This window comes from Musa acuminata, chromosome BXJ3-2 (genome assembly GCF_036884655.1).
Source record: "Musa acuminata AAA Group cultivar baxijiao chromosome BXJ3-2, Cavendish_Baxijiao_AAA, whole genome shotgun sequence".
Lineage (NCBI taxonomy): Eukaryota > Viridiplantae > Streptophyta > Magnoliopsida > Zingiberales > Musaceae > Musa > Musa acuminata.
The window spans coordinates 30,481,690-30,507,819 of NC_088350.1; the positions used below are offsets into that span (position 1 = coordinate 30,481,690).

General features: G+C 38.4%; 3 protein-coding genes across 7 annotated transcripts; 1 reads left to right on the plus strand and 2 right to left on the minus strand.

The window, feature by feature from the left end:
* Nucleotides 1-1,332: 1,332 nt before the first annotated feature.
* Nucleotides 1,333-11,012, plus strand: LOC135631468 (zinc finger protein CONSTANS-LIKE 1-like). Of its 2 annotated transcripts, none has more exons than XM_065139173.1 (4): nt 1,333-1,761; nt 8,854-9,354; nt 9,813-9,899; nt 10,776-11,012. In XM_065139173.1, exons 1-4 carry the CDS (start codon nt 1,459-1,461, stop codon nt 10,863-10,865), a joined length of 981 nt encoding a protein of 326 aa, XP_064995245.1. In that variant the 5' UTR covers nt 1,333-1,458; the 3' UTR covers nt 10,866-11,012. The 2 variants fall into 2 exon arrangements, with proteins under 2 accessions (XP_064995245.1, XP_064995244.1); XM_065139172.1 differs by having other exon boundaries at nt 1,342-1,761; nt 9,732-9,899.
* An 818-nt stretch (nt 11,013-11,830) lies between these two features.
* On the minus strand, nt 11,831-15,297 carry LOC135631123 (cellulose synthase-like protein D5). The gene is made up of 3 exons (XM_065138552.1): nt 14,656-15,297; nt 12,956-14,572; nt 11,831-12,868 (listed from the first exon to the last, which is right to left on the minus strand). The coding sequence occupies exons 1-3, from the start codon at nt 15,252-15,254 to the stop codon at nt 11,914-11,916; spliced, it is 3,171 nt and encodes a 1,056-aa protein (XP_064994624.1). The 5' UTR covers nt 15,255-15,297; the 3' UTR covers nt 11,831-11,913.
* Nucleotides 15,298-16,475: 1,178 nt separating this feature from the next.
* Nucleotides 16,476-26,123, minus strand: LOC135631998 (tRNase Z TRZ3, mitochondrial-like). Of its 4 annotated transcripts, none has more exons than XM_065140228.1 (14): nt 25,587-25,739; nt 24,637-24,808; nt 24,280-24,328; nt 23,616-23,660; nt 23,268-23,322; nt 23,060-23,103; nt 22,704-22,929; nt 22,422-22,591; nt 21,874-22,142; nt 20,686-20,833; nt 20,537-20,587; nt 18,466-18,974; nt 17,713-18,376; nt 16,476-16,957 (listed from the first exon to the last, which is right to left on the minus strand). In XM_065140228.1, exons 1-14 carry the CDS (start codon nt 25,597-25,599, stop codon nt 16,646-16,648), a joined length of 2,727 nt encoding a protein of 908 aa, XP_064996300.1. In that variant the 5' UTR covers nt 25,600-25,739; the 3' UTR covers nt 16,476-16,645. The 4 variants fall into 4 exon arrangements, with proteins under 4 accessions (XP_064996300.1, XP_064996301.1, XP_064996299.1 ...); XM_065140229.1 differs by having other exon boundaries at nt 24,637-24,726; nt 25,587-25,726; XM_065140227.1 differs by lacking the exon at nt 24,280-24,328 and having other exon boundaries at nt 24,637-24,726; nt 25,587-26,123.
* Nucleotides 26,124-26,130: the final 7 nt, after the last annotated feature.

Below are 26,130 nucleotides of genomic sequence, written 5' to 3' on the forward strand. Positions count from 1 at the left end.
GTGGGCATAGGAGAATGTTTGCAGTGAACTTTATGTTGAGCTAATTGACAATGACAGCACCACCCCTTCCAATGAATTTGATCTGCTCGACAGAGTGGCATTTCCTTTTGTTTCTGATTCCGTGCCTTTTTCATCATCACACTTTCCCATATGTCAACCCACCCAGATCCCCCTTCTCAGTTCCCATTTCTTCATTCCACCTGCAGCATTAGCTGAACAATGAATGAATGCAGCCACTCACTGGCTTTTATTACAGCAAGTTGGAGACAATGGTCATCAGTGCATTTTATACACTGCTCCCAGACAATTCATGACAAATATTTAAGGTCAGGGAGATGGTGCAGTCACATCATGAGCAAATTATTCTAAAAGAAGGGCATATGAACAAATAGGACCTATCGATATCATGACAAGGAATCAAGCAATGGGACAAACTGGGGGACAGAATATGCCCATTATGCAAAACAAGTGAAGTCTAACAGCTATCATTGATTGCTGAGCTTATGTCTCCGCTGACATTGATGCATTTGGCTGTGAGTGACTACACTTCATTTGTTGTTTTTGTTCATTCCAAGCCAAATCTGAGTTACTGAAGTGAAAATTTCTGTTGTATACCTCTGCTGTTTTCAGCACTATCGAGTGACTAATCATTCTTCTCTTGTTTCATATTTTAGAGACATTGGTTTGAATGTTCATGAAAATGATACCTAACAAACATTACCCTGAATAAAATATTTTCAAGTATATATTTATACATTCAGAACTTTTAAGATAATTTTGTAATCAAATACTTCTTCTTGTTTTTATTTTGCAGTGGAGAATCTAGTCACTTGGGCAGTCAGACCCTAGATAGAATGGGCAACTGAGGTGCCTCCCAAACTACTAGGCTTGTGAGTGATGAACAGGAGGAGCCATCTCTACAACTTCCATTTCCTCATTCTTTTTCTTTTCTCCTACTGGACATCAGTCCAATTGTGCTTTCTTGATAGGCTACCGATGGATGCTGCAACAAATTGGACCAGTGGCTCCAATGGAACGCTAGCATTCAAGGTGCACACTAAAAGTTGGTTCCTTCCTAAGCTGATGATCATCCTTCAACGAAAAAGATTCCAGACCATTTTTTTATCACATCAATTCAAGAGATGTATGCCCTGTTGTCCTATCTTTTTCCTGTAGTTAGGACCTCTGCTTCATGTTACGATATTCTTATGATCATATCCTCTGAATTTATGCATTGGATTTATGTAACCAAAGTCGGTGGATGGCAATTCTCAGAGAGAGGAGTAAAAGTCAAAGCCAAACTTTTTATGAGCACCAAAGTGAAAAATTGTAGGTGATGCAGACAACTCTCTGACTACCTATGAACTTGGACATGTGACATATTTCACAGAACTACAAAACAGGACATGTTTTATTACCAAATGGTTACTGTCTTATTAGTAAATGGTCTAGACGGAGATGTTCCGAGTCCAATTAGAAGAAAGGAGAGAGCTCTGGGAGTTGCCCTCTACATGCATACATTTGTCTGTTGCTTTTCTATTTCTTTCTTCTTGTTATTATATTGTTCTTGTGGTTCCTGCTTTCTTGTTCTTCGAGTTCCAACCAACAAGGGTCGGAGAGATGTATGCGGAGCAAGGGTTGCTGCTGCCTTACATGTTGGGCTTTCCACAAGAAGTATCAGGAGTTGATCACCATCTCCTTCCATTTACAGCTTGTGAAGACTTGGTCTCCACAGACCTCCCTAATTTTGATCCCTACATGGTATGCATCGCTCCATAATTCTTTTCTGCTCTAACCTGCTGTTTCTCTTCTATTTTTCTTCTTAGATTTCATATAACCTGCTTTCCTGCAGAAATCTAATTCTGATTGATCATCATTGATCTGTGTAGTGTGACTTTCTCCTGTATTCCTTTTCACTTGTCTTCTTTCTTCCATGATATATATAGTCTTGACTAATGAGAAATATTACTGCTGGTTACTCAAATGCTTGGGATATTTGGTGGTGGGAACATGTCACCTCCTCGCCACTCACACCCATTGATCATGTGGATTCTGGTGTGTCATCAATTACAAGAACTAGACTTCTGGTTTTGGGCATTGTTCTCTTGTCCCTTCTTTGCATTTCAAATGGGGTCATTAATTTTTTTTGAAAGGTGTTATTAACCACCATTGGATGGTCCTCTTTTTTGTTTACTGTAATCTATATGCTATCTGAAGCAACAATTTCCTGACCATTGCCTTTTTGACTAACATCTCTTTCTTCTTCTTGACTGTTTCAGACTGGAAACAAAGAATTCTGTACGAAGTCTTGTTTTACAGACTACTACTGCACTTTGTCCTTGAAATCAAGAACTTTTTATTGTTAAAAACACATAAGAAAGCATGCCCTACCTTGAAACCATTGCAAATAGTAATTTTCATAAACACTATTATTTTGATTTCTTTAACCATAAAGTTTCATATACATGCTGAGCATTGTAGGAGCGTTAAAGCAGAAAGATGTATGAGACACATCCATTTTGTCTCATACTAACTGAGAACTATTCTGAGTTAAGGGCTCAAGAAAAATCTAAAGTAGTTTAATTAATATTACATTTTAATTTCTTGAGGAATTTATCGGTCAACATACTTTTCACTGATGTTGAGAAGCATAATTTATTACAAACCTTCATGTGTTTAGACCAAGGTTCATCGTACCACAGTGTATCGCTTGGTATGGACGGTATGTACCTGTCCAATAGAGGATCAGTTGTTGGGGATGGAGGAGCAAGGAAATGATAAAAACATAATACTACGATGCAATTAAAAGAGAATTCTTTCAATAAAAAAAATAGAAGTACTATTAAACAAGATGTAGGACCTATAACACTTATAAGACATTCTCAAGTGCACACTACCTTAGCTTCATGAATTATGGTCCTATTTATAGGACCTAATGGTAACTACCTCATCCCATCATGTCACTCATGATTGAGTTAGGTATAAGAACTACCCTCATAACTTCTAAATCATGAGCTACTACTTTAAACATGCCTATAAATACCTAAAACATGATAACTACCTAGATAACTACCTATGAATCATTTCTCAACACTTCTCCTTGATTCATAATTACATACACCGATTTGAAACATAAAATAAATATGTTTCTGAACTAGAAATGACTTGGTTGAGAATATTTGCAACTCGTTCATTTGCGCCACAATACTTCATTGTTATGGCTCCACTTGCTACAAAATCTCAAATGAAGTGATAGTTATCTCTATATGATTCGTTATTTCATGAAATATTATATTCTTCGTCGTTACAATTGTGGCTTTATTGTCACAAAATATTTCAGTTGCTTCTTTTTGTTCTTGATGAAGATCTTCAAGAAATCTTCAAAGTCGTATTGCCTGACAAGTTGCTGATGTTGCAGCTACATATTTTGCTTCCGATGTCGATAATATGGTTCTTACTTGCTTCTTTGAACTCCAAGATATAGCTCTTGATCCGAGGTTAAAAATATTGCCTAAAGTACTTTTTCTCTCATCCAAAGCTCCTGCTCAATCACTATTAGTGAAACCAAATAATTTATATTTAAAATTATGATAATACTAAATACCATAATTTGTAGTTCCAGTAATATAACGTTGAATTATTTTAAAAGCTCCGAGATGATGTTTGCTTGGGCGATGCATAAACTTAGATACTATACTAACAAAAAAGATAATATCTGGTCGAGTATGAGTTAGATAAATCAAACCTCCAATCAAACTTCTATAAGATCTTGTATTTGTCAAACATGTATCATCTTCAAGTTTCAATTTTTCATTTACATTCATGGGTGTTGCTGCAGCTTTGCAATTAATCATGTCAGATTTTTTGAGTAGATCTATTATATACTTTCTTTATGAAATAAAATTTTCATATGATTCTTGTTTCACTTCCAACTCAAGAAAATAGTACAGTAGACTTAGATCTGATATTTCAAACTTATTCATTATGCATTTTTTAAATTTTGTCACAAAAGAGTTAGATAAACTCATATATATAATATCATTAATATAAAATCAAACTATAATAATATTATGTTTACTTTCCTTCTTTAGATAAGGAGTAGATTCATTATTGCTCATATTAAATCTATTTTGATGAAAATAAAAATCAATTTTATTATACCATGTCCTTAGAGCTTGTTTAAGCTCATAAAAAGTTTTCTTTAGCTTATATATATTTTTTTCATATCTTTTAACTAAAAAACTTTCGAGTTGAGTAACAAAAATTTTTTTCATGTAAATCTCTATTTAAAAATATATATTTTATATCAAATTGATAAACAGACCAACTCAAGTGAGCAACTAAAGCCAAAAAAGTTCTCACGGTTTTAAATCTATCAACCGGAGAAAAAGTATCATCAAAATTAATACCTTGTTACTGTGAATATCCTTTTACTACAAGCTGAGCCTTATGCTTTTAGATGCTTTCAGCTACATTATACTTTGTTTTGAACACTCATTTCAATCTAATAGTTTTCTTTTCTTTTGGTAGATCCATTAGCTCTTATGTTTCATTCTTCTCAATTGACTTGATTTTCTCCTTCATTACATTTTGTCATTCCTCTTTTTCAACTACTCTATCAAAATCTATAGGATCTGAAATAAATAAAACAAATATTGAATCATAAATTTCTGTTAGTGATCTGAATTTTCCTATAGGGGTTTCATCTAAGGAATCATTTGATGAATTTAAATTACTATTGGGTGAGGTACTGGGTGAGGTTGAAGATGAACTTGTTGGAACAAGATTTGTCACTTGATTCTGTAGAGTGTCTAGTTCTATTGGAATCTAAATTTGTGTTTGACCTTCATTGGTGTCCTAATTCTAACTTATTATTTCACCAAACACAATATTTATATTAATAATAATTTTACCACTAACAGGATTATACAATCGATATGCTTTGGAATATAATAAATAATCAATTAAGATGCATTTTTCATCAAGCTTATGATGGTTTTATGAATTTATCAAAGCATAAGCAATATAACCAAAAATTTTTAGATGACTTACACTTGGCTTTATACTATACTAAGCCTCAAAATAAGTTCGATTCATAACAACCTTTGTTAGTGAAATATTTAACAAATAAACTGCTATTACAATTGTTTCTGCCCAAAACTGATTTGGAAGATATTTTCCTTTAAATAAATTTCTTATCATTTTAATGACTGTTTGATTCTTACGTTCAGCTATACCATTTTGCTCCGGTGGTTGTAGTGCTATCAATTCCCTATGAATATCATTTTTTTCATAAAAAGAATTAAACTCATTAGATAAAAATTCATCATCTCTATCTGTCCGAAGTGTCTTTATGCATCTACCACTTTACCTTTCTACCAGTGCTTTGAATTTTTAAAATTATCAAATATTTCATATTTCAATTCTAGAAAATATACCTAACTTGTGTAGATATAATTATAATAAATAATAAAAAATTATCAATTTTCACCAAATGATTTAGTATTCATAGGTCCACATAAGTCAGCATAAATTAATTCAAGATAATAGATGCTCTCTATGCTTTTCAACAAGAAATGGTTTCTTACTTTATTTGCTATAAATGCATCATTCACATACATCAAGTGTATTAATTTTAGGTAATTCAAAAATTATTATTATTTATTTAATAACCTTAAACCCTTAATGTTAATATGTTCGTATCTTAAATGCTACAAATTAGACTCATTCTTTTGAGTTGCAATAAGAGCATGCTTTTCAATATTTGAGACATCAAATGAAAACATCTTGTTTTGCGTCATGCAAATATTTACTATAATCAAACCAGATTTTTTTTATCATTAATAGTGCATGAACCATCATCAAATATAACTAAATATCCATCATCTATCAATTGTCCAATTCTCAACAAGTTATGTGATAAACTAAGAACAAAAAAAACATTATCAAGGTGTTTTACCTTCCCTTGACTTGTTTTCACCTCGATTGTTCCATTCCCTTCCACTTGGATTTGCTTGTCATCTCCAAGTCTAACTTTTAACTTGTGAGTTTCATCAATATCTTAAAATATTAATCTTATTTCTGACATATAATTAGAATATCCATTATCCAAAAACTAAATATCATTTGAGATATCATTAACTTGTAAATGAATCATAAACAAATCACTATTTTTTTTATTTTCCTCCACATAGCTTGCTTGCTTTTCTCTTTTCTAACAATTTACCTTCATGTGATCGAACTTTTTACAATAGTGATATTGAATTCAATTCTTGTAGTTTTTTTATCATAATTTGATTGTTTTTGTTCATCATGTCCATCAAAGTGTCGTTTTCCTCTTCTTCTTCCATTTCCTCTGCCACGAAATCATTCTTTGCCACGTCTTTTTCTTGTTGATTTTTTTCTCTTCTTTTAATGTAAAAGATTCCCCTTTAATCTAAAATACTTTTTCTTCAATTTTCTCAAGTGACCTGTTCAATCTTGCTTCATGTGCTTACAAGGAACCCATTAGTTCATCAAATGAAAAGATAAATAAATCTTTTGTCTCCTTAATTGCAACAACAACATGATCAAATTTCGGAGTTAAACTTCTCAAAACTTTTATAACAATTATATGATCATAAAGATGTTCACAATAAGATTTTATTTGACTAACAATCTCAGTCATTCGAGAAAGAAAATCTTGCATCGATCAATTGCTTTTTATGAAGAAAATTTTAAACTCACGAAGGGTTTGAAGTTTTACTGTAATCATGTATCTTGTATCGGTACGCTTGGTTTGGCTCGGCACAGTTCGGTATGTATTGTACCGATAGTTGGTCGATACACCAATATGGACCGGTAAGACGAACCATAGTTTGGACCACATATATGCAAGTTGTAATAAGTTCTCTTACATGATATCTTCATTCTTGATGTTCTTGCAATAGAACCAGAGTACTTGAAGAAATTCTCATCTCTAGCCATGAAGCTAAAGGCAGTTGGAAGATAACGTTGGTAATTTTTTATTGTCTACATTTGGATGTTAATGAGAGTTTCAGAATTACTTTGCATATGGTACATAATGTGAATTTTGACTTAGAATCTTAGAGGTGACCATTTTTATCATACAACTTTTTTTGCTCGTTCAACTCGAATCTGCTTCTGTTCAGGTTATGCTAATAGATCTGCATATAGACAGCCATGTAAATGAATTCTCAGTAACTTGTCCTGTGCATCCAAGAGGTTATTAATTAGTTGCTCTCATTCTTCACCATGCTAACTACATCAACAATTTCCCATGCACACATCCAGAGATTAGCCACTATCTAATGGTAATTCAGGGTATGATTATGCTCTGGTATTCTCAAATAAGAATGTGCTTTTCTTCATAGTATCACAAACTTATCATATTGGAGGTTATTATCTTATTATTCTCATCACATCTTTTTTTGGAGTTTTGGTGCCCTTTAACATAAATTTCCACCTCCATTAAATGAGTTCTCAAACATTAACTCTCAAGACCTGTATTACTAATTGTCAACGGTCTAAACTGTTCTCAAGAAAGGTGTTATATACTGCATTACTGCTTTGTGAACTAACAGATTTAACATGGATTTTAACATAAGCACATGGTTCACAATGCATTTCAAACATCCCTTTCTCGAGAACATGGTCTTTTTCCCTCATAACTAAATTCTAATGGATTTTTATGTAATAAGGTCAGCCAAGTTCACATGTACAGAAAACACAGAGATAACAATAGTATTATTTCACTTATCATATTTCTCTTCCCCGATGCCATATCTCCATATTTTAACATGTTGCAAAATAATTTCTGAATAACTCCATGATGATACTTTTCTCTTCATCAATGTTCTAGATTGTCCCCTTTTATATGCTTAATTAATCCAGAAAGATTAGTATTGGTCATGGTTGGTAAAAAATTTTAGAGAATGTGGAGCTAAATATATGTAAGTTGTTAAAATAAAAAGGCCCCAGGATGTTTCATGGAATCATATCCATATTATAAACTATTTCTGACTAAGTCGTCAACTTAATAATTTAAGTTGTATAATCAGTAATTTGAGGACATAATGCTTCATTAGTCGAGGAAAGAAGTTTCAACATTCTTGTTACATTCACTAAAATGGGAAAAAGAAACGTAAACCGCTAGGATTTGGGTCCGATGTTGTTAAATGCATATAGAATTGGCTACCTCTTCTACATGATTCCTTTTAGATTGGTTCTGCAAAAGCTATTAGCATTTCTGATTAAGAAATCTTTTACATAGTCATTTATAAGTTAAGAAAAATAGTTTGTTGCATTTCTGTTCTGAAAAAAAAATATAGTATACTTAAGTGTATATTTAGAAGTTTATGATTCTAAGGAACAGAGCCAAAGGGAATACAACTGCCTTTCATTTGAAAATCTTCTTTGGAAAAATTCACCAGATCCAGCATTTAACTACAATGCCTGCCAATTTGTCAATATGGTATTGTTCATTCATTTTACAGGAAAATTCATCTTTGGTTCTTTTTCTTTTTCTTTTTTTGTTGATGATTTGCACAGGATCTCTTTCTTAGCCTTTGCCCTCCATGGAACAACTAGAAGCACTCCATGGAACTGAAGAAATTAAACATAATTAATTAGTCTCTAAATCTTAAAAATGATTTTGATTTATGTTAGTCAAACTATTTCTTTATTCTGGTCATCTTATGATCCTCAAATTCAAAAAAAGATTAGAATAATCATTTTGTCTCTAATGTATGGGATAGAAAACACCAGAAAGATAAAATATAATCAAGGAGGATTCAGAAGTTCCAGAACTTTAAGACTTAATGTGAAATTTTATTGTGTTATGATTTTCTACAGGGTAACCTGGTTCAGACTTCTGCTATCTCAGAGTATGATCTGGGAGGAGTTGGAGATCTGTTCAAAGCACCAGAACCCATTCTAGAGGAATTGTTACTTGCATTAGATCCAATAACTGATGCCATGTCAGTGATGTCTGGTTATGGAAGCACTATAACAGAAGAAACAATAAAAATTGCAGATATGGAATCAATCCAAAATGAAGATTTTCTGGGTGATGCCTTCTATGACTGCCAAAAGGATCTTTTTGCTAAGTCTGCTGCAGGTGTACTTCCTGAGGCATTAGATATTGCAGTTGCTGCAGTGCAGACTGAAGAAAATTTAGCTGGAGAAAGGTCCTCTGCTGAGGGATCTTTACCGAAGAGTATCAGTTTCGGATGTCTAAGCTCAGTGGATTGTTTTAACATTTCCAGTGTTGAATCATCTTTTCTTGGTGTTAATGACATGAATCTTGATGCTGCATTTGGGATGAGGAGAGTATACAGTGAAGGAGATATACAGGTCAGACTAAAAAGTTACATGATTTTCCATACGGCTTATCGTCTCTAGTAATCATCTATTATTTGGCTGGTTTGCAGATTGATAAAACCACACCGGAAGAAACATTTCCTTCAATTATTCTAATTTCTGAATTTGTTTAGCTTTACTGATGATGTCAATCATATGTGACTGATAGAGTCAAATTTACCACGAAGAATTGGTAGTAGTTTCCAGTGAGTAGGAAGCACCTTGAACTTGTTGAGCTGCATAGCTGCATTAGCTAAATGATGACAGTTGCTTATACTCAATATTATGTTCACTAAGATATGTTTAGGTGGCTCTGGCAATTTCCACATGATGTTGCAGGTCATTCATTGATTTTTAGTTTGTTCTGGCAGATTCTTGGAATTGATAATTTAGTTCATGGTAACATGAACATTGTTCCTTCCTCTAATCTAGCAACCATTGTGGATGTCAAGATTGAGGTTAAGATTGAAGAAAGAAGGGAAAAACTTTCCAGGTACAGGACGAAAAGGAAGAAAAGAAACTATGGCAGAAAGATCAAGGTGAATTTCCTTTCTTCTTATTCAAAAATAGTTCTGGGCTAAATTCTTAATATCGATAAGGGAAAATGTAGACTTATTTCTTGACATTGAACATGCTATCGGAGTATCTCCTTTCTTTAAATTTGCACAACCCCCCAATAGTGTTCAAAATGTGTTCCTGAGCTCATGTGAATTACATGCGTATCTAGGTTGGAAGGTTATAATGCAAAACCCCTTGCATTTGAAAAGGCTTGTACTTAATATAACCAAAGATATAAAAGTGTGAATGCTATTCAGCAATGGCACATGCCAAAAATGGTTTCTTTTATCATTTTATTTTATCGTTTTATCATTTTGATCCACATTGTTCCTGTAGTTAGCAAAACTAGCATCTAGATCATTAAAGTTCCTTTAGTAGAGATCAACAGTATTGATTATTAAATGCACTTTTGACTTGCCTTTTCATAAACTTGCCATAAACTATAAGGATGAAATATTTCGTCTCAAGATTTTGCTAATTTCGAGTTCTTTTTTTTTCTTCATCAAACATTACTTGAAAAATGAAATCAAGAAGGTTATCCTTTCGATTTAGATAATGGTTGCAGAGCTTAAATCTCAGACGGACTTTCTAACTCCAATTATTTGCAATAAGTTGCCTAGTAAATAAGCTGTCACAAAAGATTTCTGAGACAAAATCTCATCCTGTTAATGGCTTCATGTATAAACAATCAGATGGTTTCGACAAAATTTCGAAAAAACACATTGTGTCTATTTCAGCTGCTATAATCAAAACTTAAAATGACTTGTTGAACAACAGATTACCATCTGCACTTCCTTTGAATTCTCCTCTTTCAATTTAATTCCAATCACACTGACCATATCTCTGCATTTTTGCAGTATGCTTGCAGAAAGGCATTAGCTGACAGCCAGCCTCGTATACGAGGAAGGTTCGCGAGAATGGAGGACAGATACTCAAAAACCGAGTAGTACGAAGTTGCAAACTAGAGTTGTGAAATATAGGTTAAGTGTATAACTAGCTTGCAGCTAGTACTGCTTTCTAATCACCCCTGTAGATAATGTATGCTTTCCCAGTATTATGGTCTAATGTTGTTTATGGACTATGAGTTACATAGAATAAACCTATAGTTATTGGCATCTCTTGGTGTACTGTTAGTCTGTGTTAATTAACATTTATAAGTAGATCTGATGTAGTTATGTAGATGATGATTCTATCTCTGATGTGTTTGATCTTAAGCTACACATATCGACTTTTTCTGAAGATTCTTCTCCTCATTAAGTGAGTAATTTTGAGTTGTAGGAAAAATTATGTATGTTCTTGTGGTGAGAAGGTATCCGCATTAGGATTGCCATGCCAAATCAAGCAACAAATGTGGAATCAAGAAAATTTTCATTACATTCACTGAGATGCATGAGCAGTTTGAACACAGCAATCATGGTTTTTTCTGTCCCTCTGCAACTTTTGGTACCTGCAACTCTTGCCGAAAACAAGAACAAGTAGCAGTCTGTAAAGGCTCAAAGCGCAATGGATCAGATTCTTAGAGGAATCAGGGAATTGATCTGAAGATTGCAATCCATGAAGGTTTTGCCAGTTGGTGAGAACCAAATAAATGTGAAGACATATAACCTTTTAGTGATTTCATTCATCAATTTGGAGCAATTGGATTAGTCAAGTTTCAACTAATCAGATGCTATTTTGAAGTAATTCATCAACTCAGAGAAACCAAAAACTACTCAACAGAAATATATGCCCTTTTACATGAACTGATACTCGTTGTTCTAACAACAAGATCATCAGAGACAAAAAAAAAAAATCCTACCTAATGCTGTCCCCTTTTTACTCCCGTCAAAGAATACAGAGTTCTACAGTGCTGCATTCTGACGTCAGAAAACAAGGAAACAGAAGCTTCCGTTGATCTCATCTCTGTGTCATCTTTTTCTGTCTTACCATAGATGACAATATATAGTCCACGGTACCTTTCTGATGCATGCGTGCGTGCGTGGATGGTTGCTTCATTTACACTTCAATTCCGCCGCTAGTGGTCGAGTTACTGTCGGGCGGGCTAATCGATATCCACAGTAGCGAGATGACGATGGCGAGGAGGCCGGCCCAGACGTAAACGATGGTGGGCGTCCTCCCCCTCCTCCCCATCAGCCCCTTGGCGAAGGGGTACATGTGCGCCAGCACCCAGAAGCTGAAGAAGAGCCCCCCGAGAAGCTTGCTCCACTGCGGAATCTCGCTGTACATCGTCCTTGAGAAACCCACCACCATGGCCACGATGTTGATGACGATGATGGTGAGAGGCGGGATGAAGAGGCTGGTCCACTTGATCACGTAGAGGTCAGCGTAGATGTCGTTCTCGTCCTCGTTGGCGGACTTGGAGGTGAGCGTGAAGGAGATCTCGATGCCGGCGACGACCTTGAGTAGGCCCTGGATCACGGCGGCGAGGTGGGCGCTGGTGCCGCCGATGGCCCAGAACTGCTCGTTGCGCCACCACTCCTCGAGGCCGATGCCGGACCACTTGACCTCGAGGAGGGCGAGGAGGGTGAGGGTGATGGTGATGAGGAGAAGGTAGACGAGGAAGGTGACATTGAGGGTCTGCACGATGAAGTGGCCGGAAAAGAGGGAGAGCGCGGGGAGGAGGCAGTAGATGACGAGGAAGATGGAGGTGAAGGGGTAGATGCCGACGTTGAGGTAGGCGATACGCTGCAGGAACTTGAGGCGGGAGCAGGCCAGGAAGGCGTTGTTGCGAGAGAAGAAGATCTCCACGGAGCCGGTGGCCCAGCGCAGCACCTGGTGCAGCCGGTCCGTCAGGTTGATGGGCGCCGTTCCCCGGAAGGCGTCCCGCTTGGTGATGCAGTAAACAGAGCGCCACCCCCGGTTGTGCATCCGGTATCCTGTCACCACGTCCTCCGTCACTGACCCGTAGATCCACCCCACCCGCTGCCCCCATTCCGTCTTGTCCTCGTACCTTGGTTTTGTTGCCAGCCAAAAACGTTTAACCAAGAGGAGCAAGTGCAGTCTTGGAGGATATCAGATTCACAAATATATACATTACCAGCAAGAGATGACAGACACGGCCTCGGCGACGGTGGGCGCATCGAGGGGCGGACGGGGCGTTAACAGTGCCCCGGGCGGGCGGCCATTCTTGATCCCCGGGTGGTCGGCCAGGGGCCGGCCCTGGAACTCGGCCACCGCGATCGAGTCGGTGAACATCTTGGAGTTGCCGAACTTCACGGGCGTGCAGAGGTCCGGGTGCATGGCCTCCGGGGAGGCGGTGGGGTCGGCCTCGTCCATGCCGCCCACGTTGGGCGGCGGCCCGCGCGTCGAGGCCGGGCGCTTGTGCTGGCCGTAGAGGCCCAAATACTCGTTGGCGCGCGGGGGGTTGAAGCCGTAGACCGCGTAGCGGCGGAAGAGGCACCCGGTGCCGACGTACATGGGACCCTGGAGCCCGTCGAGGGCGCGCATGTTGCCGTCGAAAAAGACGGTGTTGTGGTTGGCGTAGCGGTCGGAGGGATCGATGCCCTCGAAGCGTTGCGGGAACTGGACGTAGCAGATGCGGTCGCCGCCGCGGTCCATCATGTAGCACATTCCCTCCCGGATGGCCAGCGAGTTGTAGATGTAGTGGTCGCAGTCGAAGTTGAGGATGAAGGGGCCGTTCGAGAGGATGGCGGAGGCGCGCACCATGGCGTTCATGGCGCCCGCCTTCTTGTTGTGGTCGTAACCGGGACGCTTCTCGCGGGACACGTACACGAACATGGGAAGGCGGGTGTCGATGCCAGTGAAGTCCAGGTAGGGATGGTCGCCGGGCGCGCCGTAGAGTGGCTCGTGGTGAGGGTTCTTGATCATCACCTGGATGATCCCGGCATGGTCGCCCTTGGAGTGGTCCGGTGACGGCACCGCCCAGGTGCCCGGCCAGTGCGTGGCGTCCGCCATCCAAGTGGCCTTGACGGCGGGCTTCGCTTCGGAGGCCTTGGAGGCGTTGGAATCGCCGCCGCTGCGCTCGCGGGCCAGCTTGCGTTCGCGCATCTCCTCGCGGGCGTTGAGCGCCGCAGAGCGGCGGCGGATGGCGTCAGGCAGGCCGTTGATGCGGACTTTGAACTCGTCATACTCGCGCTTGATCCAGCGGCGGTCCTTGACGAAGTCGGGGCACTTCTTGTTGCGCGTAGGGTCGCCCTTGATGGCGAAGTAGCTGTCCGGGTTGCGCGGCTCGATGTTGTGCTTGCGGCAGAAGGGGACCCAGACGCGAGCAAAGGCGGCGGCCTCGGACATGGCCTCGAAGGTGAGCACGGCAGCGCCGTCGTCGGAGATGTAGACGAAGAGCTTCTCGACGGGGTACTCGGTGGCGAGGATGGAGAGGATGGTGTTGGCGGTGACGAGGGGCGGCTCCTTCTCGGGGTCGGCGGTGGAGATCAAAACGTCGAGGCCGGGGAGGTCGGAGCGGCCGAGGGGGTTGTCGGGGGTGGGGCTCTCGAACTTCTCGCGGAGGGCGACGAGGTCGACGGCGCGGTTGATGGGATTGAGCTTGGGCATCTGATCCAGCAGCCATGAGAAGGCGAACCAGATCTCGCAGACGATGGATAAGCCCCACAGCCACATGGCGTCCTGGTTCGGGTTGCGTACTCGCCATGTCAGGAACAGAGACAGAAACACCAGCCGTATCAGCACCAGAAGCCTGCACGCACGCACGCACGCAATCATATCATCTCTAAGACATGAAGGCGAAGGCTGATTCTACGTGTATGTAGGTAGGGTTACCTGTAGGGGCTGAGAATGCCGGGAGAGATCTTCACCTTCCTCGTCAATGGCTTCCACGGCTTCTCCAGGAAATCTGACATGCTCATCGCGACCCCGTCGTCGTCGTACTCTACCTCGTCCTTGGGCCAGAAGGCGTTCCCGATGCCATACGTCCCCTTCGTCTCGAACAGCCACCTGTTGTGGTCGAAATCCCCTGTCTGGCTCCTCATCAGCATCGACTTGTTCGACTTCATTACCGACATCCTACGGTCCAACTTCCCCGCCGCATCTTCTCCCGCGCCGCCGCCGCCACCGCCCTCCTCTCCTTGGCCGCCGCCTCGCCGGCCCACGCGCCTCGTGGTGGTGCCGTAGGCCGGAGGCGGAAGGTCGTCGGGCCGGGAGCCGGAGGAGCCTGAAGGGGCGGCGTACGGCTGGTTGTCCGGGGTGGGGGGCATGAGGACGGTGTAGTTCATGTAGTCATTGGGCCCACCAGAGGAGGCGGAGGTGAACTCGCCGGAGACGCCCAGGTCGATGTCGTCGTCACGCGAGAGGCTGACGACGCGGCCGCTCGACGTACGCCGCGCGAACTTGATCGGTGTTTTCTTAGTCGGCGACGACATTTCTCTCTCTATAGAAGAAGCATCGATGGAGCGCTTTATCTACCTTCTTCGCAAGTCTTCTTTGCATGAGAGTGTTAGAGGAAGGGGTGTCGGATGATGAAATGGGCTGAGCAATGGCGACGAGGGAAATGCGTCGATCACCTGAGTTGTGCAGTGGCGAAGAGGAAATAGCGGGACGTGCAGAAATAGCAATCAGATGAGACACATAGATAGTTAAAACTAATTAGAATTCTCATTCTCTACTATATATATATATATATATGACAATTTTTGGAAGTCATCTCATCTTAATTAAAAAAAGGAAATATCTTTTTTCATTTTTTTAATATATTCATGTGATAAAACATAGTGATTTGTAATATTTTTAAAAATTTTCTTTCTGACTCCTTAATAAATCCACTACATAAATTTTTTTTTAACAAATTAATCACTTTTTCTTTTTTTATATGAATATAATTTTACCATTTTTTTTGGATAATAATTGAGACCATTTGCATCATTTTGGAATGATCACTATGTTTGCTACCACCGTTAGTGTAAACAACTTTTTAGTTGTGACCTCGGGGTCGACGCGGCTTGGTTCGGGTCTGGATGACGGGTCACCGATTCCTTCGAGAGGAGGTCCCTTGCCAATGCGACCGGAGAGAAACGTCTCGCCTTCATCCCTGCACACAGGTCGGGACAGGAGAGCTCGACCCGACCCCTCCGACGATCAAGTTAGTGAATAATCGTATGGGGTTGTTCTCTATGTTCCTCTTTTTCATTTAGAGTGCAAGGGTATTTATAGGGGAGTTCGATGTTACCTGATGTGTCTGCCCGCAGGGAGTAGGATCGTACCTTCTGATGACGTCTGACATCGCTATCGACATGACGTGCGGAATCGAACCTGAGCGATCGTTAATGGGCCTCGGTTGGCGCTACGACCCGCGTCAGTCATGCGGTGTCAGACTAATAGGGGAGCGGGGCGTTAGCGGGTGTCACGCAAGTCTTATCGTAATTATTACCCTCATCAACTACAATCTCATTTGTATACAATCTCAAAATCTCCTCCTACCACACATTTCCCAACTATTTTAACATACTAAAAGCCTTCAATTTTTATATTATTTCTGCTCAGAAGCAACCGTTCACCAAAGTTCCGTGAAAACATGCATTCCCATTTGCACATAAAAGGAACGGAAGCAACAATGCAAATATTAAGATAGGGGAAAACACATACCATGATCAAACTTCTGCTGCTTTTATCATTAAAAATATTTTAGCTGTTTCCCTTGCAAGAATACGAAACTGAAGACAATGCTGTGGCTCTAGAAAATGGGAAACATGCAAATCAAATTGCATAAATAAGCCTAGATAAAATAAATGAGGCCGGCATAAACTTACAAAAGTCTTTAATAAATGAAAGACTCATGAACATCATCGGATTCATCACCCACCATTTCATTTCTAAATAGTACTTTGAGGTAAGGAAGGAACTTTGGAAGCATGGGTAGATCTGCGAGGTTGACAGTCATCAAGTCAAAAGCAATACAAGTTCTCTGCATGTCGGCCTCATTGAACACGGGAATTTTTGGATATCTCTGGCTAAAATGGGTCAAGACAACACGAAATGCACCCGCTGATTTGCCAACTCCAACCGCTTCCTTTGTTGTGCTATGGTTCTTTGCAATCGCTTCATCTTCCATGGTGTCCTCAAATGTTGCCTGTAGCAATAGAGTATAATAAGTATTGGGAAAGTAATTCTGTTGAGAAATATGGATATGATAATGACAATAATGGTGACAACAACTGGATTATGATGTAGGATATCCTAAATTCAGAAATATAATCAATAAAAGTAAGTTTTGAGATTGATTATTGGTCACGAAAGATTGATTAAACAAATATGATAACAAGAATCAGTCATGGACCAAAAAAGTAGCGGAGAGTTGTAATTTGTCATGCACAAGTGATAAAAGGCTGCAAACTATCAGGTAACTACATGCATAAAACAGACAAGTTGCTATATGGGCACTGGGCATGAGCACAGATTGTAAAAAGATAAATTACAAATCTTACATGTGGATTTAGACATAGTGGATAGGCTTCTTGTCATCATAATCGAAGAAGCATATACTTCAAAGAAAGATTGATCATCATGCTGGAATATATTTTTTCTAAAACCTACAAGTCTATGATTTTCGAGCAAACATAAGCACGTAATTTCTACTATTTCTTTATCTAGCAAACATAAGTTGTGTGAAAAAAAATGATGCCCATAAGAAAATCTGTCTAGCTACTACTATTTCTTATCGCTGTAATTGCAATTTGCATATTGAAATCTCACAAATAGTTTATTTAAATATATGATTCTTAAAGAATTATGAGCCAAATGACCGTAATAATTAAGCAACCAGGAATGCATGTTGTTGATCCACCAAGAGGCGAGCAAGAATATCCATAATCTTTGCATGCTTACCTCATGAATCAGAAGTGTTGCATCACGAGATGCATTTATCAGTGCCTGACAAGGCCTAGTATCACCCGAATAGACAAGCTTCCACCCTGGAATAGTTTTTCCCAAACTATTAGGCCTCTCTGCAGCCTTTAAAACAACACCAAATGCCTGTGGGCAGTGTACAACAGGGACACTGTATAAAAATTCGAGACCTGCTTCGGAGAGCAGTTCCTTCAATCTCATTAAAACTGGCAGAGCAACAGCAGTATCAACTGGACTCCCAGGTCTCTTCCAATAGCTCTGCATTTTACTCTGTGGAGCGAATAAACTAGATTCAACACGACGTGATGCAATATTCTCTGCTTCTGAACCCTCTCTATCTGAATTTTCAGGAAATTGACCTCTAGAATCAAGAGAACCATGAAAATCATCCATCAATGCCTCTAAAGTGTGCCTACAATCCAAGAACTGCATATCAAGATCCTCAAGTTTAGAATATGCATCAAGAAATCTCTTCAATGGTCTTGGCCCAATCACGAGTAAAGGTTTGTGGGGTATATCCTTCAGCAACTGACACCGGAGAGCTAGTATTCTGGCTAGGCCAGTATGATGGTCTGCATGGATATGGGAAATCCATATGCACTTCAAACCTTTGACAGCATCATCAGCCCCTTTTATGCCAAATCTGAAATACAAATAGGATAAAACAATCTCCACTCTCAAAAACTATAAAAACAACATTAAATTGCAAGCATAAAAAATTATTGAACCCACCTTCTTTTCAGCTGTCCTAGAGTTCCTTCACCACAATCAAGAAGTAAACTTCCCCTGGAGAAAAGATTAACAAATATAGAACTGACATTACGGTATTTGGATGGTTGTGATGAACCAGTACCCAGAAGGACTATCTCCATGTCTTCCCTTGATATGTTCTCCAAGCAAGCAGGAATATCATGTTCATCTTTAAGATTATCATTCCATCTATCATTCAAACAAGGAATATCCTCTTCAGATGAATCTCTCCCTTGTTTTTCTGCATGAACATTATTAACAGAGGAACTTGCACTTAACCACGGTTCTTCCACCATGATACAATTGTCATCCTTTTCAGACTTAGATAGTTTAACTTCAGCAGAACTTTGCTGAAACTGGTTGACATTCTTAGAAACATCTGCTATTTCAGGGATTTCAGAGAGAAGGTTTGCAATAACCTCCTCATGATTGAGGGAGTCTGGAATAGCAGACCTGTCCAAACCTAGTTGAGAGTATGGACGCAAATGAAACTGAGAAACAAATGAAAAAGATATGTTACAATATTATATAATTGATAAAGATTATCTTTCCTGTAATTTATATACTGTAAAATTCTTAAACTTGCTGACAGTGTAAAGATATGCAAAATCTTAACACTTAAAAGTGGCTGGAAACGCAGAAAATTTAGAGGAAAAAAAAGCACTACATATCTTAAGAACAACAATAATATTCCTCACAAATGCATCATCATATATCACCTATCAATTATTTTTAAGATAATTAATTTAAAAAGATACATCCAGAAGTAAGTCATATCAATTATCAAGGATACCTAAAATTAGGAACCAACATTCAACAGATATGTGCAAGTGGGACAAAAAAAACAAAAAAGGTAGCTTTAATGGTCTTGGTATCAACACGTGGCTTCAATGCACCTACAATTATCTGATAGCAATCAGAAGCCTTTAGATGCATTTAGCTAACACATAAAAAAATATAAATGAATGGTGAGGCATCTATTGCAATTTTGCACCTTGCGGAAGATCTATCCAATACAAAAGACTAGACATATATGGGTAGCCAAAGATACCATGGAGTCATAAAAAACAATGACAGCTGATTTGAGCTAGGGAAGCATACTTACCAACAAATAAAAATTTAATGAGAATGCCATAATCACAACTTTGACATTAGCAACTTAGATTTTCTTGAAAGCATAAAAAGAAACAGAACTGCTAGCAATCAATTAAGATATATTGCAGTATAAACCATAGGAAAAGTAGCATTGTTTCAAGCTAAACAATAAATAAATATATATTGTTAAAAGTACATAAAGGTCAACTAGGAGTTGTGCCCATGTTACCACTTGCCATTCTTTTGACTTCTTCCTCATCCCTCTTTTTTCACCCAATAGAACTATAGAATTTCCAGTAACTATATAATTATGTATATTGAAAATGTTTGGAAGTCTAACAAATGAAACATGAAGATGAAATCCAAGAAAAACATAGATGCTGGTTTTTCTCGACTTGTAGTACATCAGAAGGGCTTTTCAATCTCACATGTCCATTTTGCCCAATAGTCAATATGAAAAAGTATTGAATGATGACAAAGATAATGCATTCAATTACAAAGAGAGGACCCATCCAATTGTAAACCATAAACATGCCTATTTAAGGAATTTTCTTTTCCAAGAATTTAGTATACTCTTTAAACAATGACACCAAGAGTCAGAATCTTAAAGACAAGCCAATAGGAAAGATGTTATTCACAACTTCTCTAAATTCTGGTAAAAATAAATCACATCTGATTTCTCCAGAGAAACGTCCTCTTATAAATGCATCTTTATTCTAACAACCAACAGAATCCATATTTTTGGCACTCAATCTAAATTCTAATCTATTCTCTGCATGAAAAATCAAGTCCTTAAAATCATTGCTACTGTGCTTCCTCTAGCTTTGCTGATGACCATAAACCAATGTGAAAGTAGTTATTTTTGGATTCAAACGACTTCCCTCCAGATGCTATATATGCAGATTGAAAAATGATAATCTAGGTTGATAATTATTCATAGATGCAAACTACTCCATACCTTAAGAAGATTTTCAGCTTGAATGATTTCACATAGTGTTGAAGAAGAATCCTGGTAATGAAAACCCGCAATTCAAATCTGAAAAAGTTAAAAGTAACAAAAAACTGAAACCTGGGAGGACAATTTGTACTAATATATTCTAAATATACCTCACATAGTTCATTGGATTCCAAAGATAGGTCATTTGTCTGCTGAGAAGACCAACATCCACGAGCTGGAAAGAGTTGAGGGCATAAATAGTTGAGCTGTGATGAAATTCGTGCACTAGATTTCAAGATAGGAATTTTCATATTTCTTCTGTAGAGGAATAATAAAATATTTGATAGTTAGAACCAAATAAATCCATGCAACCAATTGTTAGCCCTTCAAGTCTAAGATGTTAAGAAATGCAAAATTGGAAAAATAAACGCAAAGCTCACAATTATCTAAGAAAATATTTGATGTTCAACTGAAAAGTTCAAACTATGGAGATGCCAATTGAAAAGTGTTAAGGCTAGTCACATAGACAACACAGAGTATTTAGTACCAATGATTTCATCATGGCAAAAAATTATGTACAATAATCGGTTTATGCAGCTTAGCTACATCCTGCATCCTCAAATTTGCTTTTAGGATTATAAAAAAAGAGATTGGAGGATGTTATACTGATGCAAGCTATTTACATATCATCAACCCATTGCATATTCTATAATCTATATAATCATTGGTCAGGCATGCATGTCATAAGCCTAACAACCCTGACAAGAAATGGCATCTTTCAAATATTAATGTCATTGTATAGAGGACAATGTCATACATGGAAAGGGACTCAATGGTGCCAATAACAAGATATTTCAAATATAATAACATGATATAAATGCCATAAGTTGGCCTCATCAAACTACATAATTAGCTTTGTTGTCAAACTCGTTCCTGGATAAATCTTTGTGTCTAGATATTACTAGCATTGGCTACAAACAAATAAAGAGAATATTTAAGTTTGTTGTTCATCTATGTCAAGGTAAAATTGAGGACCAGAGATGATTTTTTAAAAAAACAATGGAAACTCATAAGTAATTTGCTAATAAGATCAAAATAGTTGACAGTTAAGAGAGGGCTTAGTGGTCATTGTTAGAGCCATCAAAATATTGTTCTTGCTCCATTTTTCACCACTAAGTTTACATATTCTCGTAATCATTTTGTTCCCAATCATCATATAGCCAGAGGGCACTAAAGCAGGATTAACAACACAGAGAACTGTTTCTTAGTACAACACACTATCTTGTATTAAGCCTATTGATGAGTATGTTTGCAAGTGAATGTTCTTAAGAAAAGCTATTCACAAAACCATATCTTACATTTCATGCCCTGCCATGATGTGTTGTGCAGTGCTGAATCTTTTCATCCATTTTTGATAGTCTGCACTTTTTGTCACAATAGCTGGACCCAGGTGAATCACACAATTCACGGTTTTAGTATTCTCTTTTGGCTGATGGTCAGAATCTCTATAGTAACAATTAAGCGATTCTGCTGACAGTAGTTCAGCCATATGAAACTTTGTGGGGCAATCCACCAGAAGTATAATAGGACCAGGGGATGATGCGCCAAGAACATCACTTGGATGAACCTACACAAGAAATTTAAGAAAAGCTTTACACCCTATATACATAAAGCATGTATAATTGACATAAAGACTAGGTCAAAAGCAAAATGGAACAAACAAATATTGGTCTTCTCAGGAAGATTAATTAGTGTATTCAATAATATTGCAAGGCAAAGAAGAAAGAGTTATCTACAGAATCATGTAAAGGAAGGCAAAAATCTAAGACACAAGTAAAACCAAGGTACATTTAGTTGATCAGATACAAAATTTTGCTACAAATGCTCAAGTTCAATAAGGTCAAACCGTAATGTTGAGGCGATCTGACATGACTGAGTTCCCAAGTTGCAATTCACGATATTTTGGCCCAGGTTTCAGCCCAAGAGCTGCAGCTTTAACAGGATCAAATCTTCCCTTTATTTCAGGTAATTCGCACGCATAAATCACAGCAATGTCACCAGGCTTCGGAATTGATCCTATTTATTTTGAAAATTTTGTAAACATGGGTATAAAAATTTGAAAACTAATATACAATTTTCTTCAATAACCGAGGAAACCAAATCTAGAACACCTAGTTATACATCATACCATTGGAATAGTTTGGATTTAAGGGTATGGAAGATATACAGACAACCTCATCGTCAATTATAGTAATTGGATCTCGAAACTTGCCAAACTGAGAACTTGAGAGCATAGTTCCATCACCATTCACTGTCACTCCAAAGCTATGTGCATGAACCATCGCAGCATTTGGTATGAATGAACGCATTGCATCAACTAGATAGTTAAGATCAGAGGGCCCCCATATGTTGACCTATACAAATTTGCACACACAAGAAAATAGTTGCTAAGAACAGAAAAAATTGGAGTTGTTGCCATGAAACTAAATGAATCATTTAACAGTGTAACAAAATTAATGGAGAAATTGGAAATGAACTGCTCACCGACATTCCTTCTTCTCCAATCCCTGCTAAAGTGAGCAGAAGACCTGTATATAGGATTAGGGAAAACAAACTTTCAGTCTTAGATTCTGTCCCTAGATGATCTGCTACTTGAATTTTTCAGTTATAATCCATTCATTCACAGAATTTCTTCTTAATGACCTCTCAGAAAATGAAAAAATTTAACAACTCCAAATAATCAATCCTTTACCTGGAAGTCCCCCTGCAGTTTCTGAGCAGACACGTGTAAGAAAAATGTGATCTATCTGGGTAAAGATGGAATCCAATCAGAAAAATGCAGAACACAGTAACACACTGCTATAACCATAAGTGAAATATTTGGATGTACTAATTTATTTATCTTAAGTTTTAAGTTATTAACAATCTCAAGATAAAAAAAACAAAATTATCCAGATGAATAAGGAAAAAGAGCCAAAAGAAAATCAGGCAACAGAAATAAAAGATGTGGATAAAAGGAAGGAAAACTAGTATAATTAATCATGTATAAGTTACATGTTTCAAACAGCAACATAAGCCAACTATCATGAACATTTCATACCTTTGATAACTTTATCTTGTGCTCCGTGCAGAATCTCTGTAATCCCTGATAACCATACATATTTGATTCTGAATAAGTCAAATTAAAAAAATAGCAAAAAAATAGTCCAGATATACAGGAGAATTTAGTTATGAGCAGCTCATCTAAGAAACAGTTTCCCTTTCCATTAAAAAAAAGGACAGAAAATAATATCTCAAGCAAAAAAAAGATAAAAAAATGAAGGTAATTGTGATTGATAAGTCCTGCAAACGATATGCTACATGAATATCATATGCCACTTATTTCTGTCATCATAACATACAGTTACAGTTCTAACACTATTTGTTAGTTAGGATACATCTAAGAAACACTGATATCCAGAACAACTTTGTAAAGCCTTTTCTCAGTAAAATTTGACTAAAAACTTGCATTTAAAATTGTAAAGTTTTATCCAACACACCGATACATGAGGACATCAAATATTTTAAGCACAGGAGTTGAAATATCATTAAGAAAGCAAACCAATGTCTCATAATGGTATCCTAGACAAGTCAGATTATATAGAAGGGGAGAAAATTGCATCTAGTCTGCAGAACTACCAATATGTCTCTACTTTGATAAGTTAGCATACAAAATGCGACTTTAAAGTACAAAAAGAAGGTGCCACGGTGCACAGGGATCCCACCATTGCTGGCCTTAGGAAGAGTCCCTTTTTTTCCATTTGCAGTCTTACTCTGCAGTTAGAGAAATTGTTTTCATGAATCAAACACTATAACTTAAATAATAAAGGAACAACCTTAGCATAACACCAAGGCCCACCTTTTCAAAATATGAGTTGAAAGTATGTAGCAATCTTTGTATTCCATTTGAAAATAATGTATTACTTCTAAATTGCATACAGTCATGAAAGGTTCAACATATTTCTTCTGAATCCAATAATTATTTATAAGATTCAACATCAACATAGAAAAAAAATCTCTTAAACTAGAGGCAAAGATAAGTTTTAAGTAAATTTTGAACATCACACTTTTGTCAACCATACCTCACCAGCATTAAAGATGAATCTCTGCTTATCAAAGAACAGCAAAACTGATGGCGATGTATCCTGTGTGTCCATCCCAGTTCCCAAAATCTTCGAAACAAAATCCAAAAGTGAGGGAGAAAAAGGCATGCCGAGTTGTCAATCAGGTTCCAGAAATCCATAATGGCAATATCTAGGGAAATTTTAAAATTAAAGAACTTTCAATCCCTAAAACATGAACAAATGTATGAATATCTCAATGTAACAAAATCAACAACATATAATAGCCCAAAAATATAGCATTGTCTGACAACGGCAATAACAGATCAAAACTCGAATCATCCATGCAATAGCACTAGAAAAGGGAAGAAAAAGAAAAATCCCTAAGAACAAAAGAAAGCTGCCCATTTAAGCAATCACATCATTCTCATACTCAACTATAACTTGGAGGAAGATCCTAATCCAATTAGGTTAGTATCACCTGATTTGATTTGACTAGGTGACTTAGCATAGGCTAATACCGTTTGCTTTGATCTCTAACTAAAAAATTGTTGGTCATATGGATAATGATTAGAGAAAGAGAAATAGCAATGAAGATTGGTCACGTGGTCCGATTTGACTCCGGTGCTCTTGTGCCATCCTTCCCACAATCCACGACAAAAACCCAGACATCTAACTTCTTCATTCAACTATCTAAATGAAAGAGAATGACAACCAAGCAACTTGTTTCTTAAATTGTATTGCCACCAGTCCCTCGAACAATCAATAGTACAGAAAAGTAAATGTTTCAAAAACTCAGCTTTCAAGAATTGCCAAAACAATACAGAAATATATATATTCTCTGCCACATAAGAAGTACACCAGAGAGTAACAGGAAGCAAGATTTACGATATCCTCTGTTCAAAAACTCATGAACAAATCAAAGTCAAACCCATAAACAAGAAAAGAAAAGAAAAATCAAATCCTTTTACCTGAACATAACATATTGTGTTAACAGGATTCAGCTTCCGGGTCTTGAGTTGAAGAGCCTTCGGTTTGTCGCTCTTGTCCCGCCCTTCCGCCCTTCTTTTGTTAAACCCTAAAGTTTCTTCCTTCCCCTCCATCTCAGGCGCTCTCGCCCGGTCTCTTTCTTCCCTTAGCGTGCTTGCCCGACGCCTCTGATGGAAAACACCTCCACCACGGCTACCTCCACCGCCAGAGGTCTTTCTTCCGCCGCCGCCGCCGCCGCCGCCGGTGGGCCTTCTACGCCTCGCACCGGAGTAGCAGAGGGCAGTGAGAGGGGAACGGGGGGTTAGGGGCGGCCTGGGAATGCAGAAGAGGGAACGGGATAAAGAGTACCCAAGGAAGGAGCTTTTGGAGAGGGGGGAGGAGGATGGGAAGAGGAGCCTAAGGCTGGGTGGTGGCATTGTGTTCTATTGCTCTCTTCCCTGCTTCCTTTTCAAGGGTCGGCGTTCGGAGCATGGAGAGGGCAAGCAGGAACGGATTGGGGACGCGGCAAGGCCGATTTGACGGTCG